A 27,340-nucleotide genomic window follows, 5' to 3' on the forward strand; every position below is an offset into this window, starting at 1 on the left:
GGTGACACGGTACACTTGCTATTTCATGTTATTTTAAGATTCTGATATTCCCTTGTTGTAGTTATATGGGTGTTAAAGGCAGAAGTTCGTGAACCCAGTTTTAGCTGCTGCTGGTGTTGTAATGTGTACAGGTCGATGAGAATAATCTGAGCCATTCACCATGTAATGTCTATTTCAACTTAGTCTATGTTTATAGATAACATCGAAACACTTTAGAACTTAAGCTTTTTTCTGCTTACTTTGGTAGCTGTCCAATTTTTATGTGTGTTTTTTTTCTAACTATTTTCAGTGCTGGTCTATTTGTGAGTGTTCCCATTCATTCCCATTCAATTTAAGATCTCAAATTGTTCTTGGGTTTCCGTCCTCATTCGTATAGATTCGAACGTTTGCTCTTAAGATTGAAGATTTTAATGAAGGTACAACACAACAAATGTAATTAAAGAAGACTAGATTTGTCCATGCGGTTTTATTTTGTTTTCAGGCAACACATTTACACATACAAGAAGTATGGAAATGTTAGTACTGTGTGGTTTTTTTTAATATTGTCTCATGGTCTGTTATATTGGTTTTTCTTCTGTTGTGTCTTGGGATGCTGAGATCTACTGTTGCAAATGGTCGATAAGGCTGTAATTGAGCCAGCAGGGGGCTATGTAGAGCCTGTTCACTTGTTTAATTACTGACACACACACACACACACACACACACACACACACACATACACACACACAGGCACACTCATTGTGACCTACCATTAACATAATTATTAATGCAGTTAATTAATGCTATGCCTATGCCTTAACCCCAGTAACAAAAAATAAATATTTGGCACTTTTTTTTTTTTTTTTCTTTTTTTTTTTTAAATAAAAGCTGCAGTTGTTAAAAAAAAAAAAAAAAAAAAAAAAAAAAGCAGTTTCCTTGTGGGGACCAGCCAGATGTCCCAAAAAGTTCAAAACTGTCAAATATTCCTGTACTTGTGGGGAGCATAGAGTCCGAATCTGAAAGCATGTTTGTTTCATACAACAAACATCAAGGAACTCCAGAAAGAGCATTGTATTAGCTGCTTTGTGTGTGTGTGTGTGTGGGTGTGTGTGCACGCAAAGGGAAAGCTAATAGGTACCCACTATGTGTATTTCTCATTTGTAATAGCTTCTGTAGGTGTTCCTCTGATGACAACGTTCTTTCACTAGTGTGTCTGCAGACGAACTCTGCTTTGATCAAAACCATGTGAGAGTGGAACTAAAAGCCTTATCTCATATTGAGGGAAGTGTGTGTATGTGTGTGTGTGTGTGCTCTAACAGTAAATTATGTTTTCAGTCCAGCTTTTTCTTTACGGAGAAAAAAGAAATATAGGGCCACCAGAATAGATCACAATCCTTTGTCCTACTCTTCCCATTCTCTATAGAGACTCTCTCATGAGACCTGTCAATTAGGTTTGATTGGCAGACTGTTAGCTAAGGGCACCATGCTGTTAGTCATATGGCCCCTTGCCTTGCCAATTACTCCTAGCAGGGCTACCACCTGAGTGGACTGAGCTTCAGCACACAAAGGCAGTCACCCATGTTTACCATCAAACTCTATTTATCACTACTCAAATAAGGCATCCGGTATGCCTTGAATTCTCCCCTCCAGCTTTCTCGTCAAATGATAAGTAAAGAGAGACGTTTTATCTCTAAAGACATGTAAGGGATAAGCAGTTAACTCAGTGTGACATTGCCAAAGCAAGTGACAAGCAACTTGATTAAATTTCACCAATAAATGTTACCCATTGATGCATCAAGACAAGAGCTGGTTCTGGGAGTCTGCTTGCATTTTTTTGTGTGTCAGTCTGCTTCTGTAAGGGGTGATTTATGGTTATTGTCCATGTGATACAGTATGAAATTTTCTTTCTCATACATGAGAAAGATCATGATGTAAATTTTCTTTCTCATGCATGTAGTGAGCTGTCTTCTGAGGACATGGTCACTGAGAGATTCTGTTTTTGGTCGGTGTTTTTTCAGACCCGAGTAAACCCAGGAAAGAGTAGCAAGGTGGCATTGGTGGGTTATTCTTTTAACCAAAATTTGATTTGCCAGTCCCCACCACTTTCCTATCACACACCAGCTAGGTGAAGGCTAGCATATGCTTCCTCCAAGACACAGGAAGCAAGCCAATGCATCTTTTCAAACTGCTGAGCATACTCTGCGAAAAGCACTTGCTGCCTTCCTCAGCATACATGAGCTCATAGACGCCTACAACTGGATAGTGTTGCTCATGATTGACAGAGAAGAGTAACACCATATCTTCCACCCAGAAAGTACAGCTATGGATGGCTATGGCATCATCAGGATTCAAACTCATGATCTCCCACCAATAGAAGGAACGTTTTCTGTTTCACCGGATGGTAGCCCGGCACCGGTGATTTAATGAACAGAGCCCAAAGTTTGATTGAAATGTGAAAGTCTCACCCTATCGTCAGGCATATTTCCCACAATATATTCCATGTGTGCTTGTGGTATTCATAGACCTGTGTGGGAATACGTGGACTTGACTGTCTTTTGGTGGATATTTCAAAGGCAGAAGACAGAGAGAGAGTGAGCCAGGACGTGTCTGGTGTGGAAGGAGTGGGTGTGTTTGTGGGAGAATGGATGGGTTACACAGAGGTTCAGGCTCCAGGCTGGCCTCATCCTCAGATAATACACACAGATCCTATTCATTAGGGTGTCTGGCATATTGCCCACCCCCTAGCTTTTCCCTCTATCACTTTCTTTCTCCATCTACTCTGGTCCAGAATTATGTCTCAGTGCCTCCGTCGACCACAGAGAGGAGGAAAACGTACTCCCAGATCTCAATTCTTCTTCAGGGTCCACACAGGACACATAAGGTCTCCCTTAACACTTTCATAAGCCTAGAAACCTACAGTATGAGAGTTGTCATGATGCCATGGCATCACTCAGCTAGAAGGGCATATTTCCATCCTCCAGTCCACTTCCCTAAGCTCAGACATTCATCATTAAAGGACAGCTTAACCTCCTCAGTGCCTTTGTAATATGCTTAGGCAAAGCTTAAACAATGCTTACTCTAGTGTTTTGAAAATAGCACTTTATTGTACCCACCGATTCCTGAGAAAGGAGCCTATTCGGAAAAAAAACACTATTAGGAAAAGCGTATTAGCACTGGAGTCCCTGAAAGCGTACAAGGGGAGAGAAAAGCCATTTCTCCTCCAGTTAAGATAATTAAAGCCCAGACTAGGCACAGTGTGATTTTGTCTTGCTGTCCTTGCAAAAGGTTGACCTCACTAAGTGCACCACAACCACCTGCTGACAGCTTCAAAGCTGGAAAGGTATGCACCATGTGGAGATCCAAGTTCCTCCATTGCTGTTCGCCCTTAATCTGGCTGCATGGCTAAAACTATGTGACGGTATGGCGCCTGTATTTTATTTTCCTTATAGCTTCCACACTGACTAGCTGCTAAGGTTCTGCAAAGATCTTGGCTTCATGATGTGTGCTCTGTCCAAGAGTGCTTTTGATGCGATTAGAACAAATTGTCTTACGGAAGAATAGGAAAAGGTCATTTTGGTCGGAAATGAACGTAAATCTAATTAAATTTCATGTAGAGATAAGGAGCATATCTTGTGCAAGATAGAGGAGAGTGGGAAATAGATTTAGGATGCTACTTGTTTAGACAATCTAATTAACTGTTAAGAATAATATGAGCTTTTCCCTGGAAACCGCAATTTGTTTATCACTCATTAAGGAACACCAAGCTAAGATTTTATTAATGCCCCTAATAAGACAGGGATCTGACAGTGAAGAACATCCTCACTCTGGAATCCCTGTGCTAATGTGGCTTGACAGAGCCATGGTGAAGCAATGGTAAGCTTATGTTGAATGAGTTGAAGCAAATCGGGAGAGAGAAGGACACTAAGCTTAATCAGAGACAGATTGAGGCCGCAGCGCCTCCACAGCTGTTTCACACTGGAGCAGGTGGCCAGCAGTCACTGGGGACAGATCAGTACACTCTGGACCAGCCGAGACATAACAATCTCTCTCGCATGACAAGATACACAAGTGACACGGACAAGGCACAGATGTAATGTGATGGCTACGGACATGATGTCTAGACAAAACAAGGGTACAGCATAATAAACAGGCAAACAAAACACTTTGTACTTAAGAGAGAAACTAAGATTATTCAGAACAGGATTATGCAAGACGTAACATGACATTTTTCAAGCAGGTCACAGACATAATATGACAGCAGTTGATGAGAGGCTAATGTAACAAATCCAAAAAAAAAAAGTAACCCAAACAGTACATGCAGGCTTCACATATATCATAGAACATAAAGTGCAGCTCAAAAAAAAAAAAAACAGTCTGTAAGTTATGTTTAAACCAGATATTACATTGTCTTTTCAAGTTATTACAAGCAAATTATCTTATCTATTGTAGATAAATTAAACTTTTATGAATACCTCATGGAGAAATGAAAGTATTATAGCACCATAACAGGTAAGAATAATAAAATAGAAAAATAAATGGAAATAGGACAATAGAAGTGTGTTAATTAAGTGTAAGTATATAGATATTATTAGATGAGATATATGTATATATATACATATCATCTATAAGATATTATAGATGATAAGTATATAGATTTACCAGTAGCAGCATGGTATGTATATACATAATATGAATGTAGAATACAAAATGAAAATATGCAAAACAGGAGTACTAGTGCAGTATATGAGATGAATAATAATATAACAACAATATAATACTATAAGCCGTTATATTTTAGACTGAAATGTAGTACAGATGTGGTGTTGTGTGAGGACATACAGGAGCAGGTGTGATTGGGTCTTTTTTTTTTTTTTATGAGTGATGTATTTGAACAGATGCTCACAAGTGCTTTGTGTCGATCCTCAAAAATAACAAAGACATCAGGGCAGATTAAGTGTGCCGTCTGCTTTTCCCAGTGTATGATGTTAAGTCTTTTGTTGGCATGTCTTTGTTCTTCCAGTTGTATGATCAGAAGTACCATGATTGCAGTATGTCGTGCTTTGGATGTTCCTTTTTTATTAACGGTTAACAGTCAATATTCTGACAACAGTCTATGAATTGATGATTTCATTTGTAGACTCCTTTGTATTAACACCTTCAGTGCTTTGCTCCAGAGGCTTGTTACTCACTGGTAAATGATGGGACATGATTAACGATATAAATCACATGTGTGAACACATGTATCAGAGGTGAAAAGCGGGATGTGTCCGTGGTGTACATGCCGAGTGATGAATAAAACATGCTGACAGAGAGGTCTAATCTCTTGTTAGAGCTGTGGGCCCCTTTTAAATGCAGATGATGGAGAGCCATTACGTCTCATTATTCCTCGTCAGCCTGAGTACTCCCTCAGAGCCTAATCATCGCTATCCCTCTGGGCCGGACAGCTGATATTTAGGACACGCAGTGGAGGCAGTGAAGAACCCAACTAAAATAATATTTTAACATCTTTTAAAATGACGCTTTTTTAGTAAGACTTTAATATTGTCATCATTTAATAATGGTTATAGTCCTGTGGTTGTTTGAGCGGATGAAATCCAGTACAGTAATTATTCTTCCTCTTTTTTTTTTAATAACACCTACATGTTGCTGCATTATTTCTGACCTATATACATAGTACAGTAAGTAAAACAATATTCAGAAAGTACATATTTCTTACAAACTAATGCTTGCACCTACTTCAAATTACTACGCATTTAAAAATTTTAGTCATCGCAAAATATTAGTGCCTTTATACTGTCTGGATTGTGAATGAGCTCAATGCATACTTGGTGCTTGAAAATGGCAAACTTGCTTGTTTACACTAAAAAAAAAATCATTACCCATAAACCACAGTAGCCAAATTAAGTTCATTCTACTCTATACTTCATGCATACTGTGTTACTTTTGTTTAAAATGCATTTTAATAGAGTGATATAACCCAGGAAATCACGTAACTGTTGTTCTAAGACTTTCTTCTTTTTTGTGCGGCAGATATTTTTGATTCAGAGCAACAGTCAGGTAGGAACTGAGGCTGTGAGAGCAGAGAGTTGGGGAGTCAGCAGACAACCTGCAAGATGTGATTGGCTCCCAGAAAAAACTCAGAACAATCATTTGGATTTGTCACTTTATAATGACTTGTACCACAGTGCTGTTGAATTCTCAATTCACCTGGTCAGGTGTTGATTAATTTTAGATAACAGCATCTCTGACAGTACTGCAGCTGTTAATTCAAATCACAGGTTTATATTAATGCACTGATTATAATATGTAATTTTTTTTTTAGTAGTAATAGCTTCACATGGACTGGTATGGAAGTCATGTTGCATGTTAACCTAAGACTAATAATGAGCCTGACTAAAAAGTGCTGTCTGTGCCCCAAGTCTGTGCTCTCACATCCTCAGTTCCTAGCTGACTGTAGTTCCAAATCAAAAATATCTGCCGCACAAAAAAGAAGAAAGTCTTGGAACAACAGTTACGTGATTTCCTGGGTTATATCACTCTATTAAAGCGCATTTTAAACAAAAGTAACACGGTACACATGAAGTATAGAGTAGTATGAACTTGTAGGAAAATGTGTCCTTGATACAGTGAAACCTTTAGTCCCTCCTTTGCTGTTATAATAACCTCCATTCTTCCAGGAAGACTTTCTACTAGTTTTTGGAGCATGGCTCTGGGGATTTGCTCCTTCAGCCACAAGAGCATTAGTGAGGTTGGGCATTGATGTGGGCGAGAAGTCCTGGGGTGCAGTCTGCATTCCAGTTCATCCAACACTAAGGTGTTCAGTGGGGTTGAGGTCAGGGCTCTGTGCAGGCCACTCCAGTTCTTCCACTCCAACCTTGGCAAACGATTTCTTCATGGAGCTCGCTCTATGCACAGGGTCATTGTCATGCTAGAACATGTTTAGGCCTCTTAGTTCCAGTGAAGGGACATTGTAATGGTACAGCATACGGTTGTGTGCTGAATGTCTCATGCCAACTTTGTGGCAACAGTTTGGGGAAGGTCCACATATGGGTGTGTAAGGTGTCCACAAACCTTTGACCATATGATGTATGACAAATTTGTCACAGAATTGTAATTCTGTTACAGACATATTTTGCACATGATTGCTTGCTTGTCTATTTGGTGCTTGCTATTGTGAATGCAGATTTAGGCAACAGCAAGTCCTCCTCTCTGTTGTGTTGAGATTTCGTCTACCCTTCTATGGTTAAGGGCCATTCATCAAGCTAGCAGAATGAGAAACCACCTCTAATTAAGGGTGATGTAGGTGTAAGCTTCTGGCCTTTTCACATCATTATTGGCAAAATGAGTCAATCCTGCCTTTCCCCTGAATTTAAATCCCACTGAATTTTTTCTTACAAGACTCTGAGAATGACCAACATGGCTTTACTCTTTCCTTCAGGCTGAATTGAGAGGCTGAATTGCTACTGTTTAACTAAATTTAATACAATATTGTTCAGTTCAACACTTTATGATTTCTCATTACCTTCCGGCAGCTTGAACAAAATATCCGCTCACAAGAAACCTCTGGTCTCTATGGCACCTCAGACTCTGTGAATGGGAGATAAAATAAATGATGTGTATTAAACCACTTTCAGCCAATCAGCACAATGAGTCATCTTTAGTTTCCTGTTGGTCATGTTGCCAGCCGATGTCTTCATCTTCAGCGAAGATTTTTTATAATTAGTGACCTTCTTGCATACCTTTCATCACAGTAACACATTTTCCATAAAAATGTTCAAGATGTTAAAAGATACGAATCAGAGATCACTGAGGACGCTCAGTGCTTCTTGGTTGATTTGCATTAATAAATGTTGCAACAGTTTCATGGGGAGACTGGTATCTTGATGCAGCAATTCAACTCTATATTTTACATCACGTACTAATTTTGTCTCGCCTGACCGTGAGAAAGTTTGTTCTCAACAAACACCTGAAGCAATGCTTGTTAAGCCATGCATAAAGGCCAAGGAGAGCTTGGAGGAAGTGACCATTTTCCTTTTAGCATTCTCCTGTGGAAAATGCAGTGTCTCATGCTTTAACAAGATTAAGTGGAAATAAATAATGCTGTATTTTTCCAAGCTGCTTATGCCTATCACAAGCGGCCTGTCTTTGCTGCCTAATCCACATCAAGAATGCATGCCACTGGAGAAGAAAAGTTGCTTGGTCTCACGCTGTCCAAAGAAGCTCCCCTTGCCACCATTAGGCATTGCCTGACAACTCTAAAAGGAGAAAAACACCAGCACCAGTTCTGCTGGGTTTGTTCTTGTGACCAGACTGCTAAACATGTAAGAAAAAGAGGATTAAAGGCAACTGTAGACAGACCTCCCCTGTAACGAGAATCTTTGCCAAGCCATTTCTCCAGGATCTTCCTGAGTCGTCCAGCTCCGACTTCTGTCCATACCTCAAACATCTTTGCCTTCTGTTCTTCTCTTATGGATCAACAATCTTGAAGAATTTGATCAGGAAACAGAGCCTTAAAACCTCTGTTTAGAAGAGCTGACGTACTGCCACATTTTCCCAAGGACTAGCTTGAATCAAAGCGTGTGCAGAATGAATTAGATCAATACTTACACTGCAAAAAATAACCGGCTAAATATAAGAAACAAATGCATGATTTAAGAAGAAACAGACGTCAAATTATCTGCCAGTGCAGTAAGATAATTACACATGGTAAGATTTCTTGAAATAAGAAAACATATCTAGGCTTTAGAAAAGAACAAAATGTCTTAAAAATAAGAATTAAAACACTTATTCCAAGCAGTGTATTTAGTCTAATTAACTTAAAACTAGATTTTTAATTTTTTTTAAACAGTTTGCTTATCTTAATTTGTGTGAAAATATCTTAAAACCAGAGCTACTAAACAAGATAATTCCTCTTAATTTAAGAATTGTCATCTGACTTAAAATGAGACAAAGCATTTAAACTTAAAACAAGACTATTAAAATCAAGATCACGCGTTCATATTGTCAACAATTATTTATTCAAATGAAGACTCTTGTAACACACAGTAGTTACCATGCAAAAACAAAGCAAAATCATTACTTGCTGCTTCTCAAAATACCAGGCAACAGAGTTTATAGATGCTGAAAAACCAGTTATTACAGCTACAACAAAGTCTTAAAAGACACAAGACTGGCCTCAAATGATGCCTGTGATGGTAAATAAGCTTCATTTGCAGGTAAAATAACTAACTTTAAGCTTTGCAAACTAAGTAAGAAAATCATAATAATCTTACACAATCTGCTCTTGCATAGTATTTTATTCTTTAAATAAGATCAATAAGATTTTATGGCTAGAAATAAGATTGTAAGTCTTGACTAGATGAGGAGTTTTTGCAGTGTACAAGCTATTGCTCATACTAGTTACTCAAAACACATCAGTTTGACTGTTCATCCAAAGTCAGGCCCTTGCTACCTGCAGCACTGGAAATGCAGAGCAGTGTTTTATTGCTCATTATTATTGTTCATCATTATTGCTCATTATCATTCCAGCCAAAGAGTGTGCGCTGTGGCCTTCTGCCATTACCAAGGACTCAGCTGAATATTAACATTTACCCAGCTGCCTGATTTAACATAAAAATCCTCTGAGGCATTAATAGCCTAAGACATGTAAGATTGAACAGAACGTCAAGAAATAAAGGTCATTCCATAACCAATTTTGAGCAGTTTGTCAGTGTAACATTCCTGTTCACTGGCTTTGAGTTAATGAAAAGCTGTTTGAGCAGCGATGTCATTGCTAGTGTTCTCAAGGGGTTGACCATCTCTGTAGTTCAGCAGGGTGAAGAGTATTGGTTCACAGAGTTACAAGTGACTAGAGGCTACAGCTCCCAGCCATTGTAGGCTGTGTCAAAGGTGAGATTGTTGAATGGGGGTTCTGGTAGAGTGTATTCCCTGGTGGGGAGCTGGATAAGGGAGGATGCTGGGTGTAGAGCTATGGCTGCATGGCCAGTGCTTTGTCTCAGGGGTCATGGGTTCTAGAGAGGAAAGAGATTCCTAGGGAGGTCTTGCAGGGAACTGAGCACAGCGAGAGGAGTGATTGTTTTTTTTTAACTCAGAAAAAAGGGGAGTCTCAGATGGAATAAAAGCACAAAGGAAGACACTGAAAAGTGGATAGAAAGAGAAAGGGAATGTACAGAGTAATTCTCAAAGAATGAATGAGAGAGTCGGTCTTCATGAGTAGAATTTGTCCTGTGGCAGTATGTTTTAGAATTTAGCAAAGTATTGAGTAACATTAAATGCCTGTATCATTTATTATTGTTTTAACGTAACTTTACCATAGTCCTAACTTTTCTAATGGTTTTTTAAGGACTTTAAAAACTAATTATGTTAGCGAATTGCTCTGACGGTTGTTACTTATTATAAAATGGTCTTTTCTGACTTCTGACATTTCATAATTTGACGTCGAGCTCATTTCAATTGATCCAGTTTGCCTTCAAGATAGGATTAGAGTTAATCCTTTCTGGTTATAAATGATCACATAAAGGCTTCAAAGTTAAAAGTGCATGACTCCTCAGTGAGCTTCCTCTTTTCTGTCTCTTTGACAGTCAGATATCCTTATGACTGTAATAATGTCTTTAGACATCTCCTTACTGAGAGTTTTAAGTAGGCAAGGTCAAGGATACAACTCCTTTTTAATGATTACAGTGGACAGTGCTTGGATACCTTGAGAGAGGGTTTGTTTATATGGCTTTCATGCAGCAATCTTTGTTATGACAGGTATCAGATGAAATGTGTGTTTATGCTCATCAGAAAACTAATTTTGTGCACTCAAGAAACACTGGATACCACCATATTGTATTAATGTCAAGGTAAATTATAGAAATGGCTTGTTGCACGTCAGTTTCTTATGAATTCACATCAGTTTCATCATCCTCGGAATGTGCATTTGTGCTTTGCTCAGCTGTAAAACTGCGAGTTGTGTGTGGATGTATAAATTCCCCAGGCGGAGATCCTATCAAAGCTGTCTCTCATCCAGAAATCACAAATGAACTTATTGGGATTGCTGTGGATGGTGAAGCGCCGAGGGAAAAGCTCTGTTAGTGCTGTGATAAGAGAGGCAGCTGACCCTGGGTTTAATATCCAGTTAGCAGGAGCACTAAAATAGCCTCGGGCTCCTTAGTACATTAATTAAGCTAGCTAAGGTACTCTTTCAGCTTGTAGAAAACCACAACCCAGAAATGTGTATTTTTCCCGGGAATGGGCCGACACGTAGCCTGAAATACGTTCCAATATATCACTGTATATTTCCATTATATCAGTTCACTGTACACTGTGGACTATATTCTGAAATGTATATTCAGCATATTTATCAAAATTTAACAAAATTAGCCTGGTAGATATTGCTTCCATGAAATACCAGTTTAACATAGCGCTACTTAGCTTAACATAGCGCTACTAAGCTGTGACCTGTCTACTACCAGCTGTTGTAGTCTACTAATTCATAGCTGTTCATTAACTTAGCTATATATGATATGTCTCTAAATAATATTCATTACAATTATAGCCTTACTGGCATTGCCTTTGAAGCATCACCTTGGTAAGAACAACTTTTCAAGGTTTTTTTCTATAAGACTTGTGCTGTTAAAAACACTTCAGCTTTCTTTCTTTATTTCTTTCTTTATTTTTTTTTTTACAATGGTTTTGTTTCTGATCCAATTTATAGTTATAGTAATTCATTGACAAATAGGGCTACCTGTTTTTGTTCAGATATCCCTAAGAAATACATCAGACCCTGGTGGTTTCCGATTAGTTAATTAGTCATTTAGGCAGCCCGCTGACAGCAAGTCAAATTTAAAGAGATGTCTTTTTGCACGTCCTACTTTTTGTAATTAACTGTCTCCGGCCCGCTATTGGCGTGTTGCGCATATTAATCTCCGCAGGTTAACATATTGCGCTCACTTAATCTCCCAGGGTGGCGCCATATTTCACTGGCCCTAAAATTGCTCAGCTAAAGAAATCTGTTTCTCGACACACCCCCACTCCATTCCGCACAATCTGGTTTCCCTAAGAGCCCTGATTAATTAAGAAAGGGCTCGTTCTAATTAACTTTTCCATTCTGCGTCATTTGTCTCTGACCCTGAAAAGAAGCAACGTGAAATTATTACAATTCATCCTTGGTTAGGGGCAAACTGATCAAAACGGTCAATCTGTGCAGCCATATTGTATGCAAATACTCTACAGACCTAGTGTTTATGTTGCCCTGTGCTGTTCTATGGATTATCCAGAGATTTTTTTTTTTTTTTTTTGCGCATCCCTGTGATTGAAGCATGACTGATGAAGAGAGAAAAGCCTGCTGAGGTAGAAAAAAAGGCTCCTGGGAGCTCAGGGATGGGTGACTGCACCAGCTGTGTTTCAGAAGGAATTCTAGAAAAGGGATAGACCTTTAGACTGAGCAGTCTCTACTACTACCAAGTCTGCTCTCCCTGTGTGAATGTTAACATTTTTCAGCCTGAGAGAAAACGCACACTTTATAATATTGTAATAATGATCATGAATTGGGGCAGCATTTGAATGTACACTGTTTTTTATATATAATATATATATATATATATAAACCATAATGACTATTACGGTTTGTTGTATGTGTCTGTCATACAACTAGATTCCTCGCTCTCAATCCTTCAATACTCATCAAAGCAACAGATTAGCACTAACAGATTTTTCCATTCTCTCAATGTCCAGGTAAATGGCAAAGACCTGTCCAACGCTACTCATGAGCAGGCAGTAGAGGCCTTCCGCACAGCCAAAGAGCCTATCATGGTGCAGGTGTTGCGCAGGACACCGAGGCCCAAACCGGCAGGACCTGAAGGGGACGCACAGCTGACGGACATCAGTACGCAGACAGACATCACCTTCCAGCATATTATGGCCCTCAGTAAGCTGCCTGCCTCCACGCCTCCTGTACTTGATCAGTACATTCTACCTGAAGGGTGAGTGGCACGTCTTCTGGCCAATCTGAATGCACAGAGTGGAGTAACTATATTTTTGAGGACCAGTCACATAGAATAGGGCTGATCCCAAATGACACACATTGCACACATGAGTAACTAAATAGCTAAAATAATTTGTCCATTGTGCTTTGAAGCTCTGTAGCAGGGGTATTCAAATAAAACGGTCCAATGGGACTGGTCCAGTTACATAAAATTATTTGCTTACAAAGGTCTGGATAAGCAACTAAAAAGACTGGTGACAAGTTACCTTTTAATGCTTAACCATTAACAATTAGATCATGGCTATAAATAAGACGATTTGAAGTGGTTATGTTTGGCACTATAAGTGGCGCTTCAGTGGCACAGACTCAGAGAAAGCACATCTGTTTTGAATTTGATACAGGGAGAAGAAATACAGTGTTTAAATCGTTTACAAATCACACCAGAGAGTGTCAGTAAAATTAAAAACGTATGAAAATTCTCCCTTTTCTGATTTAATGGTTTAGCTGGTCTCTGGTCCAATGAGCTGCCTTCATTCAGCTAAGTAACTTACATACATGCTTGTGATTAAATAATCCGCAGACATGGATCTGCTACAGAAGCCGAGCTGGTATATGTTTAGAAAACTGGATTCCCGAAACTACGACCAGTTTTTTATTTTGTTTTGTTTTTCATATGCGTGTCGACTCTGCTACAGTATTTTCTCTAGTACTTAGTTTGATACGCTGAAATACTTCACTGGATTCTCAGTCCACTGGTTGACAACCCATTCCCTATAAGATAAATTACTGTTTAAAGGTAATTAAGCCTAAAAATAGTGAGCTCCTCATGCCACTAGACACAAGACATGCCACGAGACATGAGCATTTTCATACTTTACAAGGGTAAAGGTTTATTCTAGGCAATTTTACTTTTTTTTGGGACTAAAACATATTAATTAATCTATTAATCAAAATAGATTATTTTTAATGGTATAAAATTACACATTGCGGTTTACTTTAGGCGGCAGGAACACAGTTTCTGTCCATCAGTAATGAGAGAACCCGAAATGTCAAGCAAAGAAGCACTCAGGTTCCAGTCTTTCACTTATGCCTTGATTAGCACCAGAAGCTCTACAGAACTTTTGCGCAGCTGCGTCTTACTGTAGGAATTAAGCAGCACTTGTTCATTTTACTTTGCATTTTCTCCAGAAGCATGTGTCCCTTCTCTCCTCTCTCCATATGACCTAAAGCTCCATTTCTCTCTCACATTCACGGCACCGTTACTTCTCCTTCACTGATAAGGACTGATCAGTTTGTAATGGTTTTGCAGCTCAGTGAAATTAAACAGCTCTCACATTTCCAGTGCATGATTAAGGCTGATATTTTTATGTTTTCACTTAATTAACCACCCTTCTTTCTTTTTACCCCGGAACATTAATGTATCGGATCATGTGGGATTCTGAAGGTTAATTACGACAGCTTTCACTGAAGCATATGTTGGTTGGTAATACGTTATTTTGAAATGAAGAATGTGTTTGTCTTTTGAGGAATGAGTCTATGTCTTTTTTTTTTTTTTTTTTTTTTTTTTTTTTTAATCATGGACTGGAAGTAATTTTAGGGCCTACAATAAAAGAGGCACCTTGGCCAAAAGCATTTGTAATGAGATGTCGTAGAGGAAATATGTTTAGCATAACAAGAAACCTCTAAAACTTTGAAAAAAAATATTTTATAAGCTGTTTTATGATGGTGGAATTATTTTCACAGACACTCTCCCGGGCATGAGTATTTTGACCCGAATGATTACCTTGAGACCATGCAACAAGATATGGAAAGAGAGGAACTTGAGTATGAGGTAACGCGCACACACACACACACACACACACACCTGACTTAGTCCTTTATTTACTCTATTTCTTACTTGTACTTCTTCTCCACTCTCACTTTATCTCTGTTTTGCCCTCTGTCTTTCATTTTCCCTCTCTAGCTCTTCCCCTAAACGTAAATGAAGATATATGTCTAGTGTGCTGTCACTGTAGCCTTCTAACAGCGCAGCATAAAGCCTGTCTGTCTCCAGCGCAATAACATTAAGAAGGTTTACTCGGTGTGCACTCCTGCAGAAGATCCATTCTATTGACAAAGCCAGTCCATTTGAACACTCACCAAGCCAGTCCCATTGAACACACAACACAGCGAGATTGCTCATTTACAAATATCACTGATTTCTAAGTCTCTGAACTGAAGTGATTCATGGAACGATTAGAATTAGATGAGTGGGAGACAGAAACTGTGATGCAGTTGCAGTCAAAATGCAGAGGCAGTAGAAAAATAAAGTGTCAGTAGGGTCATCAGTGTATTAATAATGCGGTGAAGTTCAGTTTTTTTTGGACAGATGTTCAGCACACAGTTCTGCTTTGACCTTTCATTGGCCCTGAAGAGTGTTCATAAGTCCCCATGGGGCCACAGAAACACATGAATGATTAATAGAATGCCAAAGCAATACTGCCTGTTTCTCACAACCAAATAAAAAGCTTTCCCTAATGACTGTTGATCCAAGTCATGCCTTCAGGTGCAAGTTTATACTGGAGAAATCCATATTCCTCTATGTTTATTTTTTAGATTTGTGTTTCCACACATTGGGCCTCATGTATCAAGCTGGTTATGAAAGAATTTATTCGTTTGCAAGAACATTTACACAATAAATGTGGTATTCATGTTAGTAAAATCCAGTTAGTTCGTAAAATTTCCACCAGAAGTCCTTGGTTTGTGAACATTTATGAATAAGGTGACTCACCAGTGTGAACCTCATTTGATAGGCTTCAAGTCATATAGTTGCTGCAATGATATGTACAGATTATGTTGTCGAGTTTAAATTGCTTATCAATTTTAAACGCACAAACAAATTTAATGACAATTTGAGCAAAACTCTTTTGGTTCATATTAATGACTTGAAAGAAAACAATTCAGCAAATCCACAAATTAATCCACAAATAGCTGTTCATTTAGGATAAAAGAAATGCCACTATGTAAAAGGAGGATTAGTTGCTGTATGTCTGTTGCAGTCAATGCACTGCAGTGGCTGAGCTGCATTAGTGGAGGATTTAGCGCATGCTTTAGTTGTCATTTTGTTGTTTTCAGCTGTCTGTAAGCTTTATCTTTTATGGATTTTTTTGGGCATCACTAAATGCAAATCTGTGCACTTGGTAATTTATAGATGACTGGCATTTATCAGCATACACACTTGAGTATGAAGAAAATCAGTGTTAACTTTTGTCAAACTTTAGTAAATCTGGCCTGAATTTTTAGTTCAGTTTGGCCTACGAAAACATTTGCACACACCTTGACTCAAAGACTGATAAATGATTCCCATTGCTGGCAGGCGTTAGATATCTTAATCATGTTGTACTATTAGATTATGCCAAAAAAAAAAAAAAAAAAAAAAAAAGGATGATGAAACACTGACTGTAAAATATGGATAAGAAAGATTTATTTAAGGATAAGGCACTTCATAAGCACAAGTGTGTTTAGTGGAAATTGAGGCTGAACTAGTGCGCTGAAGTGCAGGCAGAGAAGATTGAAGGAGATTTGGGTAGTCAGCCGTTCGATCTGCCTCCATTCTTGGAAATAGCAATCTGTATTTTACAGATTACAGGTGTTGACAAGTGATAAACGAGGCTCGACTCTAGTGCCGTCCCGAGCTCTTCATTCATCCTGTCAGCCCTGACACTGAAAAATAAATGGCTCCAATCCAGTTAAAAGCCTGTGAGACTGATAAGAGGGGCCTTGTCTGTGTTGTTCTGCTGATGTCTATCTGCCTGTTAATGCTGGTAATGTACTATATATGCTAATATGCTATATATAGACACAGTTAAAAACAAGTTGTTATGTTCTCTGTAGGAAGTGGATTTGTACAGGACGAATATCCAGGACAAGCTGGGCTTGACTGTGTGCTATAGGACGGATGACGAGGATGAAACTGGGATATACGTCAGTGAGGTGCGCACTCAAAACTCTCTTTTTCCATCTCCCTCTGTGATCGTCTTCATTTTGTATTCAGAGACAGACAATCTACTCATTTAGTTATGAATGGATGATTAACTGATGAGACATTTTTCTGTGCTGTTTCAGTGTCATCTTGAAATTGTGCCCTATAACAATGATTATAATGATCATCATTGCACTTATTATTTTTGGAAATGTATTCAGAATGTCTGAAAAGTTATTATCTTGTTATATCTTATATTATCTATAAAATTAGAACTATTATAAAGTTGCTGAGGAGTGGCTTGTTTTTACTTCCTTGAACAGATTGATCCAAACAGCATTGCTGCAAGAGATGGTCGAATCAGGGAAGGGGACAGAATCATCCAGGTTTGTACTGGGTTATATATATATTAGAACCCATATTAGAATACATATTAGAACTCCAGTGTATGTTGACATTGAGGCTAAAGCACAAGTTGTACATTTGTTCATTATTCAGATCAATGGTATAGAGGTGCAGAATCGGGAGGAGGCGGTGGCTCTGCTCACGAGTGAAGAGAACCAGAACGTGTGCCTTCTGGTGGCTCGGCCAGAGATACAGGTACGTAAACACTTTCAAACCCGTTCACGCCATGACGGGACAGGATATGAAAATGAACAGGGATTTAGCATAGACTTCATCTGTAGGTCTGAGGGCATCGGTAGAGGTCATTGGAATTTTAGCTTTGTTTTTTTTTTAAGCAATTTGGGGGAAAAAACTTGATGGAACCTGGGCTTTTATACTAGGTTGAGGCTTACCATGTTAATTAGTTAATACATTTAAGTTATGCACTTCATAGCAGGACACTATGACCTACATTTTTGAAATACCAAATACCAAAGCTGCCCACTGTGTTGGCTCAGGGTTTGGTGTTTCATGACTCATGACTCAAAAAAATGTAAGAGGTTAGGATAGTTTAGTTTTTTTTTTCTTTTTACAGCATGCCTGAAAATTTATTTGGATTGCTGCAATGTAATGGAATACTCAAAATGAGAGCAATGGGGAAGGAAAGTGCAGTAAATCAGGACTGAACAAATGATTTGTGACTGGCAGTGAAACATTCAGGGCTTGAGTTCTGAAATTCCACCCCTAAAAATCCCCCATTAACACTATGACTGTCTTGCTCTAAAAAGACAGCTGTAATTCTCAAATACTGTTAAAATCTCTGAAATGTGTCTAAGTTTAGGACAAATGTAACCACTCTTATTAGGCTTGGACTGACAGCTCTTCCCATTTGTTTTCTGACGCAGCTCGACGACGGATGGATGGAGGATGATAGAAATGATTTCCTGGATGATCTGCATATGGACATGCTCGAGCAGCAGCATCATCAAGCCATGCAGTTCACTGCCAGCATGCTCCAACAGGTAAAGTAGTCCATCAGCGACACATCCGTCAGATATCAAAAATTCATATCTCCAACTCGGTCATCAGTCGGTTATGTTGTCGAACAACTCTGTCACAGCAGATAAATGACCATGAATTGTATGAATTTTGGGTGTCTTTGTGAATTATTCCTTTAATTGCCTACATGTCCCTTTTTATCTATTAATTTTTAATGAATTCCTATACAATTTAAGACTGACTATAGAAGAATGAGGATACTTGACTGGCACAGTTCTGTAAGGAGTATGGGAGAAAGACCACACCTGAAGCTCCACCTTCTTTCTATAAATTTCCATCTGTCTCTTTTTCCACTACAGACATAGTCTCTGTACCCTCCATCTCCCTGTCTCCTCCACTATTCAACAACTCCTTCCCAAGAGTCTTTAGTGGGGGGGCATGGCTATCTAGTGCAAAGCAGAATCTGCTCAGAACTCCAGCCCAAGTTTTCAAGCCAAAGAGTTCTGTCCACTTTTTTATACAGTTCCCCAATCACTCTTAACGCCATTTAGTTAAGGGTGTGTTCTGTACTCTCAGACTGACAATTCTGTGACCACATTCTGTGACCACATTTTTTGTCTTGTCAGCAGTATCCTGGCGTAAAACTCCAAAACTTTTATTTAGTGGTATGTAAATAATATATGAAGATAGCATAGCTAAATTTTGGCAAATCTGTCAAGTAGAACCTAACAATTCTTAGGTCTTATTTCTTGGACATTTTTTCTCTCAGAAAAAGCCCGTGGAGGATGGCAGCATGATGGACACAGGAACGCTGCTCTCACAGCAGCATGAGAAGGACAGTGGCGTGGGCCGCACGGATGAAAGCACCCGCAATGATGAGAGCTCAGAGCAGGAGAACCTCTGCGATGACCAGACCAGTGCCTCTACCACGCTGGGCAGTCACAGGCGCCTGGCATACAGTCAGGACACACTGGGAAGCAGTGACCTTCCCTTCAGCAACGAATCCTTCATCTCAGCCGACTACACCGATGCAGACTTCCTGGGAGACTTCCCAGCTGATGAGTGTGAGCGCTTCAGGGAGCTGTTGGAGCTCAAATGCCAGGTGAGGAGTGGGGGTGGCTTGGGCATAAGCTGGCCCAGCTTCGGCGTTGATGCAGGTGCAGGGGATGATGTTGTTGACAAGGAGCTGGAGCTTCTTAATGCAGAGCTGCGTAATATCGAACTAGAATGCCTGAGCATTGTGCGGGCACACCGTACACAGCAGTTACGTGAACAGCCATGGATGTTGCATAACAGCGGTTTCCGCAACTACAACACAAGTGTGGATGCACGGCGCCACGAGCTGGCCGATATCAGCGAGCTGCCCGAGAAGTCAGACAAGGACAGCTCAAGTGCCTACAATACAGGAGAGAGCTGCCGCAGCACACCACTTACCCTCGAGCTCTCACCGGACAACTCTTTACGCCGAGCCAATGAAGGGCTTGCAGAAGCCAGTGCAGGAAGTACTGTAACAGGTCCCAACACCAGAGCCTTAAGGCCCCTGCTATCACCTGTCCAAGAGGCTTCTGGCTCAGGCAGGAGCCACACTGGTCCTCCCAAAGAGCCTGATGCGGGCCACCATTCTGAGGCCAAAGAACGCAAGCCGAGTCGCCTCAGCCATCCGCACTCACCCTACAAACATGCCCACATCCCAGCACATGCTCAGCATTATCAAAGCTACATGCACTTGATTCAGCAAAAGTCAGCTGTAGAGTACGCACAGAGCCAGATGAGTCTTGCCAGCATGTGCCGGGATCCGGTGTCTGCCGAGCCCAAAGCAGAATGGAAGGTGAAGATCCGCAGCGATGGTACTCGGTACATCACCAAGAGACCAGCACGTGACCGCCTGTTGAAGGAGCGTGCTCTGCGCATCCGAGAGGAACGCAGTGGAGGCATGACCACGGACGATGACGCAGCCAGTGAGCTGAAGATGGGCCGTTACTGGAGCAAGGAGGAGCGTAAGCAACACGTCGTACGTGCCAAGGAACAGCGTCAACGGCGCGAGTTCATGAAGCAGAGTCGCACAGACTGGCTGAAGGAGCAGAGTGGGAGTGGCGCTGATGACAAAAAGGAGGTCAACATCATTGAACTTAGTCACAAAAAAATGATGAAGAAGCGCAACAAGAAGATCTTCGATAACTGGATGACCATCCAGGAACTGCTCACGCATGGTGCAAGGTCTCCAGACGGGACACGAGTGTACAACTCGCTGCTGTCGGTGACCACAGTGTGAACTGGTGGCTCTGGCTGCTGTACATAGGACACTACCGATTGGGGTAGAGTATCCTGCCTCGTTCAATGTGGCAATGTTTGTAAATAAGGAAGTAGTATCTTTGTTTGAAGGGGTTTTGTGATCAGCAGTTAAGAGAAGGTACGATGAGAGTTTCAGAGAATGGACTAGGAGGAGAGAAAAGAGACACAAATGGGTTTGCATAATACTTTCTACGTCATGCTTGCTTTTTGAGTAATTATAAAGGAACTGTTTCTTAACATTTGGGCCTTTCTGAAAGATTTCTGAAAACAGTTTAAAGACCACTTGTCATAAAACAACCACCGGCAACATTTTTACAAGTCACTTTTATCAGTATTCTACTTATCGTACATACATTTTGCTTATTTAAAGTAATACATTGTATTTAGCTTCATGGCCAACACAATACCTTGGGAGGACATTGTTACATTTTTCCAACGACACTACAAACAACTATGTTTTTAATATTTTTAAGGTGCTGTTTAAAACAATTGCATTATAAACAGTTTGTACCATTGTGTTACAGCTGTTAAATAGGTCAAGATAACTTAAGGTGCGTACCTCTGAGAGCAAGTTCTCCTTTTGGTAATTTGATCAACTGTAAATCAATTTGCATTGTAAAGGTACATTCTGTGTTTTTTTTTTTTTTCTTGAACAACATAATGAAGACCTAGTCGCTAATCTGCTGAAATAATCAGTTTTAAGTACAGTTCTCAAAATCTTAGAAATCTTGAGACACAGGAAGCAGTATTGCAAAAACACCTTTCAAAGTGTTACTCGCTTTGTGTGCGTTATCATTGTGCAAAAGACATTTAATATGATTTATATTGTATGTATATAGCATACCATAAAAGATGTAAACAAACTGGTCTTAAACAAATTCAGTGTCAAGCTTTGCCCTTTACAGAATTCTTTATGGTCAAAAAAAGAAAAAAAAAGTCTTTTGTATTGGACTCCATGTATCAAATCAAAATAACACAACCTAACAAATCCTTAGTTACCAACACAATTTGATGTCTTGTAAAATGGGAGAAATAATAAATTATTGTTTTATATTTGATAAGCTTTGTTACATGTTGTCTTATTTGTGTCAGAAATGTTTTATGATGAACGTGGGTTAAACCTGAAAATTAATGCAGAAAGAAATTTTTTCAAGAATTTTGGACCTAGAGATTAATATATTTCTATAATTCTAACCACCAACAACTAACTTGTGTTTCAGACACATTTGACATCACCTTATCCTCAAGCCACTGACCATATTAATTAAGTGGTTAGGTGTCAAATCAACTAATTAGCAAATGAAAGTTTTTTTTTTTTTTTTGGTTTTTTTTCTTTTTTAAATACAAGGTTTGCGAACATATGTCTGTATGTAGTAAAGTTCCCAGAAAGCACCTGTAATGAAAATGTTCAATTTGCACAGGATAAGTGATCACTATATAAAACATGGGATTACGTGTAAACATCTGTACATCTGTTTTCACACCAAAAAAATAAGGAAATATAACACATTCTCCATCTAGAGTTATAAAGAACTGGAAGAAGGTTACTTATTTTTCTAGCCAAGTACCACATTTACAAGCTAGACAGTACTCCTAAAAGTGTACACTATATGGCCAAAAGTTTGTGGACACTTGACCATCACATCTGTATGTGGTTCTTCCCCAAACTGTTGACACAAAGTTCGAAGCACACAATTGTCTTTGTATGCTGTAGCAGTAAGATTTCCCTTCACTGGAACTAACGGGTGAAAAACCTCTTTCAGCAATGACAGTGCCCCTGTGTACAAAGTGAGCTCCGTGAAGACATGATTTGCCAATTTGGTGTGAAACTCAAGTGGCCTTCACAGGGCCCTGACCTCAAGTCCACTGAATACTTTTAGGAAGAACTGCAACCCTGACTGTGCCTCAGACCTTCTTGCCCAGGATCAGTAATGCTCGTGTGGCTGAAGCAGAAAAAATTCCCAGAGCCACATTCCAAAATCTAATGGGAAGCCTTCCCAAAAGAGTGGAGCAAAGTGGGGACCAAATCCATATTAATTGCCATAGATTTGGAATGAGATTTTCAACAAGCACACAGGGCTGTGATGGTCGGGTGTCTACATACTGTTAGCTGCATAAAGTAGCTTTAATGCAACTAACTTCTTTCACTATTATAAGCACTGTTTTAGGGTGTATTTTAGCGCTAGTTGAGCTTGATCAATAGCAAACGACTTGGGCATAACGTATGTAGGATATACCTATGCTATTATAACAATAACTTACCTAACGAAGTGTCACTCCTCTGGCAAGTCCTTTTAAACATTGTGTATATTTTGTTGTTTGGCATTTGAAACTTGGCCAGTCCCTGGTTTTGGTTTGGTTTCAGTGGAAGACAAGAGAAAAGAGCACTTCCTGGAGTGTGTCCATACTGTATTTAAGAAATGCGCAAAAACTTTTACCACAGACTGTGATTGATTCTTTATGAACATAGAATCTATATGAACATACATTCACCATTCACTTTATTAGAAACACCTGTACATCTGCACATTCATGCAGTTATCAAATCAGCCAATCAGGAGACAGCATTGCAATGCAAAAAATCATGCAGATACAGGTCAAGAGATTGAGGTAATGTTCACATCATACATCAGAATGAAGAAAATGTGTGATTGCTATGATTTTAACCGTGGCATGGTTGTTGGTACCGGATGGTTTGAGTATTTCATAAACTGCTGATCTCCTGCGAATTTCACACACAACAGTCTGTAGAGTTTACACAGAATGGTGCAGGCTGAAACACCTTGTTGATGAGAGACATTAGAGGAGAATGACTAGACTGGTCTGAGCTGACAGGAAGTCTATAGTAACTCAAATAAGGACTCGTTGCAATAGTGGTGAGCAGAAAAGTATTTCAGAATGCACAGCACATCAAACCTTGAGGTGGATGGGACCATGATAGCCTCAGGTCCCAGGAGTGGAACCTGATGTGGTCTTCTGCTGTTGTAACTTATCCACTTCAAGGTTCAATGTTTTGTGCATGCCGAGATGCTCTTCTGCTCACCCCAGTTGTAAAGAGTAATTATATGAGTTACTATATCCTTCTGGGCAGCTCGAACCAATCTGGCCGTTTTCCCCTGATCTCTCTTATCAACAAGACGTTTCCACCCACAGGACTGTCACTCATACGATGTATTTTGTTTTTCACACCATTCTGTGTAAACTCGAGAATGTTGTGTGTGAAAATTCCAGGAGATTTCAGTTCCCGAAATACTCAAACCAGCCCATCTGGTACCAACATCCATGCTATGATCAAAGTCACAGATATCAAATGTTTTCTTCATTCTGATGTTTGATGTGAACATTCACTGAAGCTCGACCTTATCTGCATGATTTTATGCATTGTGCTGCTGCATGATTGGCTGATTAGATAACTGCATGAATGTGCAGGTGTACAGGTGTTCCTATTAAAGTGGATGATGAGTGTATATTACATGGGATTATTTCTACTGGTTATTTTATAGAAGCTAAAATACACTGTAAGATGCAGACAGACACAGTCTGTTAAAACTGTCTGCTAATAATTATTCAAGGAATATTTACATTGATAATTAATTGCAATAATTACCCCATGCAAAACTAGTCGAATCCAAATATGGCTACAGACATGGAAAGGACTGAGTACGCCTCCTAATAGTATTACAAGGTTTTTTTGTTTTTTTTTTGTTAGTGAAGCTATATTAAATACCCAAGGAGGTCTTTGCTATATTAGAATCAACTTTCTCCTAATGTTAGTTTTGGTGCTATCAAAATGTTGACAGGAACTATGCACCATGTATGCAAACTGGTAGGCTGTGTTCAGTGTTTAAAGATCATATATCAGTTAATGATTCAATAAGACTGAATTATGGCAAATCCGCCTAAGAACAATTTTGAAGGTGCACATACAATCTTGCATGTGAACAACACAAATCCATGTGCAAGCAGGATAAATTGCAATGTGGTTGTTTACTTGAAAGCATTAAACAGTCGTGCTGTTGACTTGTAGCAGTAAAATAACACCATAGTTTTTTTTTGTTTTTTTTTAAAAAGGCACTAATGGAGCTGCATTGTTTAAGTGTTCCTCCAGCTGTGAGCAGAAACATCCTCAGTGAATGAGCTCAACAAATCCTTGCTGCTTGTTTTAAACCTTTCCCTTTGCATGGCAATTCAAAATGGCATATCCACACAAAAAAGCAAGTCCTCAAACATGTAATTCGTTGTACTTTAGTAATATTGCACACGTTTAAAGTTGTGAGAGCCCTGTTTTAGAGCTTTTCAGAGCTCTACTTGAGTGCAAAAGAGTAATTATGCTAATAGTAGTGGTAAGGTAGATTCAGTCTCACCCTCGTCTGTGTCTTTTGGAACGTAATTGATGGCTCTTCCCCAGGGTTGATGCAGACCACTGCGTGTGATTTATTTCCCCAGAGAATGATTCACACACACACAAAGAAGCACACGCATTGTTTAATAGGAGATAACAATATGCCATGCAAGCCAAACAAAGAGCTGCTTGCATTCAATTTCAAAATGGTTTGTTCTCTTGATGCAGACTGAGATTACTTTGATCGCTCTCTGCAGTTTGTCGCCCCTGGCGTGTTTTCATATCGGTATCGAATTAAACCAGGCAGTCCGGGAAGGCCATCCTCATCTCGTTTGTTTAAATGCCACACCAGAAGAATGCAAGAGTGAAGCAGCTGTTGACTGATAAGGCCAGTGCTTGGGTTTCTTGGCTCATTCTCAGCCTTTCCTGAGGAGACAAGGTCAAGGGCCTGTTTTTACTGAGAAAATGCAGGAGGTGTTAGTATTGAGAGAACCTGTATTTCGTTTGTAAATATGCCGTACATTCTTTGTAGTATCCACGCCTCCAATGGCAACAACATTAAGCGTGAAAAACATTACGTTAAAAAGTTCATAGGCCTAAATGATTAAACACTGAGGCAAATTCATTCAGTTGTAATGTATGACAAGTATTTTAGCAGACACACTATTGGACCTGATTTCTTATTTTCGAAGAATTCTTGATTTTTTTTCTGCACATAAATGATCATCACTGTAATTATAATTACATGTAATTTATTATATTTACATATATTTTTATGTTTATCCATTAATCCATCAAGCAGCCCCATATGGGTTGTGACCCCTAGTTTGGGAACCCCTGGGTTTATATTAACATATTAAACGAGGGGTTCCCAAACTAGGGGTCATGACCCCATATGAGGTTGCTTGATTTACAGTACAAATGGAGTAAAACTCAAAGGAGAGAAACTTATGATCTCTCCTTTTGCTTTGTTCAATTATTTTAGTTAACATTAGAAATGTTAAAGGCAGATTTTGTGTGCAAATATTATGAAATGTGACTGGGAGTCACATTCAGACAAGCCGCATTTAAATTAATACATTCTATTTTAGTCTTTTTCACTGTCCTGACACACTGCATTAGCCATAAAAAATTACCTCAGCTAAACAAACGAGCATTTTGTATCAAATTGTGTACGTATGTACTATTCTAGGCTGTTACTAACTACCGAGTACTAACATTAACCAGTTTTCTTATTACAGTTATTACGGTTCCTATTACCAGTTTCTGGAATACTCAAACACACCAATCTGGTACCAACATCCATGCCTCGATTAAAGTCACAGACATCACACTTTTTCTTCATTCTGATGTTTGATGTGAACATTAACTGAAGCTCTTAACTGACCTATATCTGCATGATTTTATGCATTGTTCTGCTGCCACACATATATATACACAGACACACGCACACACATTGGGTTTTCTTATTTAACTGCTCACAAGCAGCTTCTTGTACAGTATAAATTATAATACCCTGCAGCTTTTAATTGTTTAACCGGTTCCCACACGTTTGTTTTCTATCAAAACAATGTGGCCCAGACTGAATTAATTACTGTGGACATATTAATATTATGCTCAGGGTGAACACAGGAAGTCTGTGGGGCATGTAGAAACTGATATCATTGGGAAAATGAAGTGTGAAAGTAATTAATGGTTTCTGATGAAGCATCACTGCAGCTGATAATTCATCTCTTAATACTCTTGTCTCTTGACCGTAGAGGACCTACTTTTGATTTTTATGCCCCACATTTAGTGCCTGAATAGATACTATCACAGCTATTTTGTCAAACATAAATGAAGTCAGTATGTTGCTACATGATAATATCTATATAATATTTGCCATTCTGCAAGTCTAATTCTTTTCTCAACAGGCACAACAGTGCTGGCTCAGATTGCGTTGTGTTGTGTTCAAATCCCAGAGAGCCACTATTGCGCCCTTGACTAAGACACTTAACCCTCACCTGCTCAGCTAAAGCATCAAGCTAATGAGCAAATATAACTGAAAGATGCGCAACAGAAAAATAAGTCTTTTTAGTTCTTTGGATAATTGTACCTCAGTGGGAGTATGAATATCTAAAGCATTTGGGTGGTATAATGACTGTTATGTTTAATCAGATTAAAAAGTAAACACAAGTCCAGTAGCAAAAATTGTTGAAACACTTCTGATGTATGATGTCATGCATTAAGGTGTTGCTGTCCATCATCACCTATGAATTGATACCACAGCATTGTTGATTTCTTGAATGTGATTGGTCAGAAGGTGTTGATTAATTTTCAATAACCACATAGCTCTGTAGTCTCTGTTGTACTCATGCAGTACTCAGGTAGTACCACCTGTAATTCAAATCACACGTTTATGTTAACGTACTTGTTC

The 27,340-nt window shown here is 39.2% G+C and overlaps 1 protein-coding gene across 2 annotated transcripts in view; it reads left to right on the forward strand.

Annotated features, from left to right (window-relative positions):
• The window catches only part of pdzrn3b (PDZ domain containing RING finger 3b), a 92,513-nt gene extending 70,870 nt beyond the window's left edge, over window positions 1-21,643 (forward strand). For both annotated transcript variants that reach the window (XM_026923163.3, XM_026923172.3), the window contains 7 exons: window positions 12,697-12,944; window positions 14,690-14,777; window positions 16,820-16,918; window positions 17,231-17,293; window positions 17,406-17,507; window positions 18,197-18,313; window positions 19,060-21,643. In XM_026923163.3, the coding sequence (XP_026778964.3) occupies window positions 12,697-12,944; window positions 14,690-14,777; window positions 16,820-16,918; window positions 17,231-17,293; window positions 17,406-17,507; window positions 18,197-18,313; window positions 19,060-20,562 (2,220 nt within the window). In that variant the 3' untranslated portion in view covers window positions 20,563-21,643. The remainder of the gene's footprint in view (window positions 1-12,696; window positions 12,945-14,689; window positions 14,778-16,819; window positions 16,919-17,230; window positions 17,294-17,405; window positions 17,508-18,196; window positions 18,314-19,059) is intronic.
• The last annotated feature ends 5,697 nt before the right edge of the window (window positions 21,644-27,340 follow it).

The sequence above is a fragment of the Pangasianodon hypophthalmus genome, chromosome 2 (genome assembly GCF_027358585.1).
Source record: "Pangasianodon hypophthalmus isolate fPanHyp1 chromosome 2, fPanHyp1.pri, whole genome shotgun sequence".
NCBI classification, from domain to species: Eukaryota; Metazoa; Chordata; class Actinopteri; order Siluriformes; family Pangasiidae; genus Pangasianodon; species Pangasianodon hypophthalmus.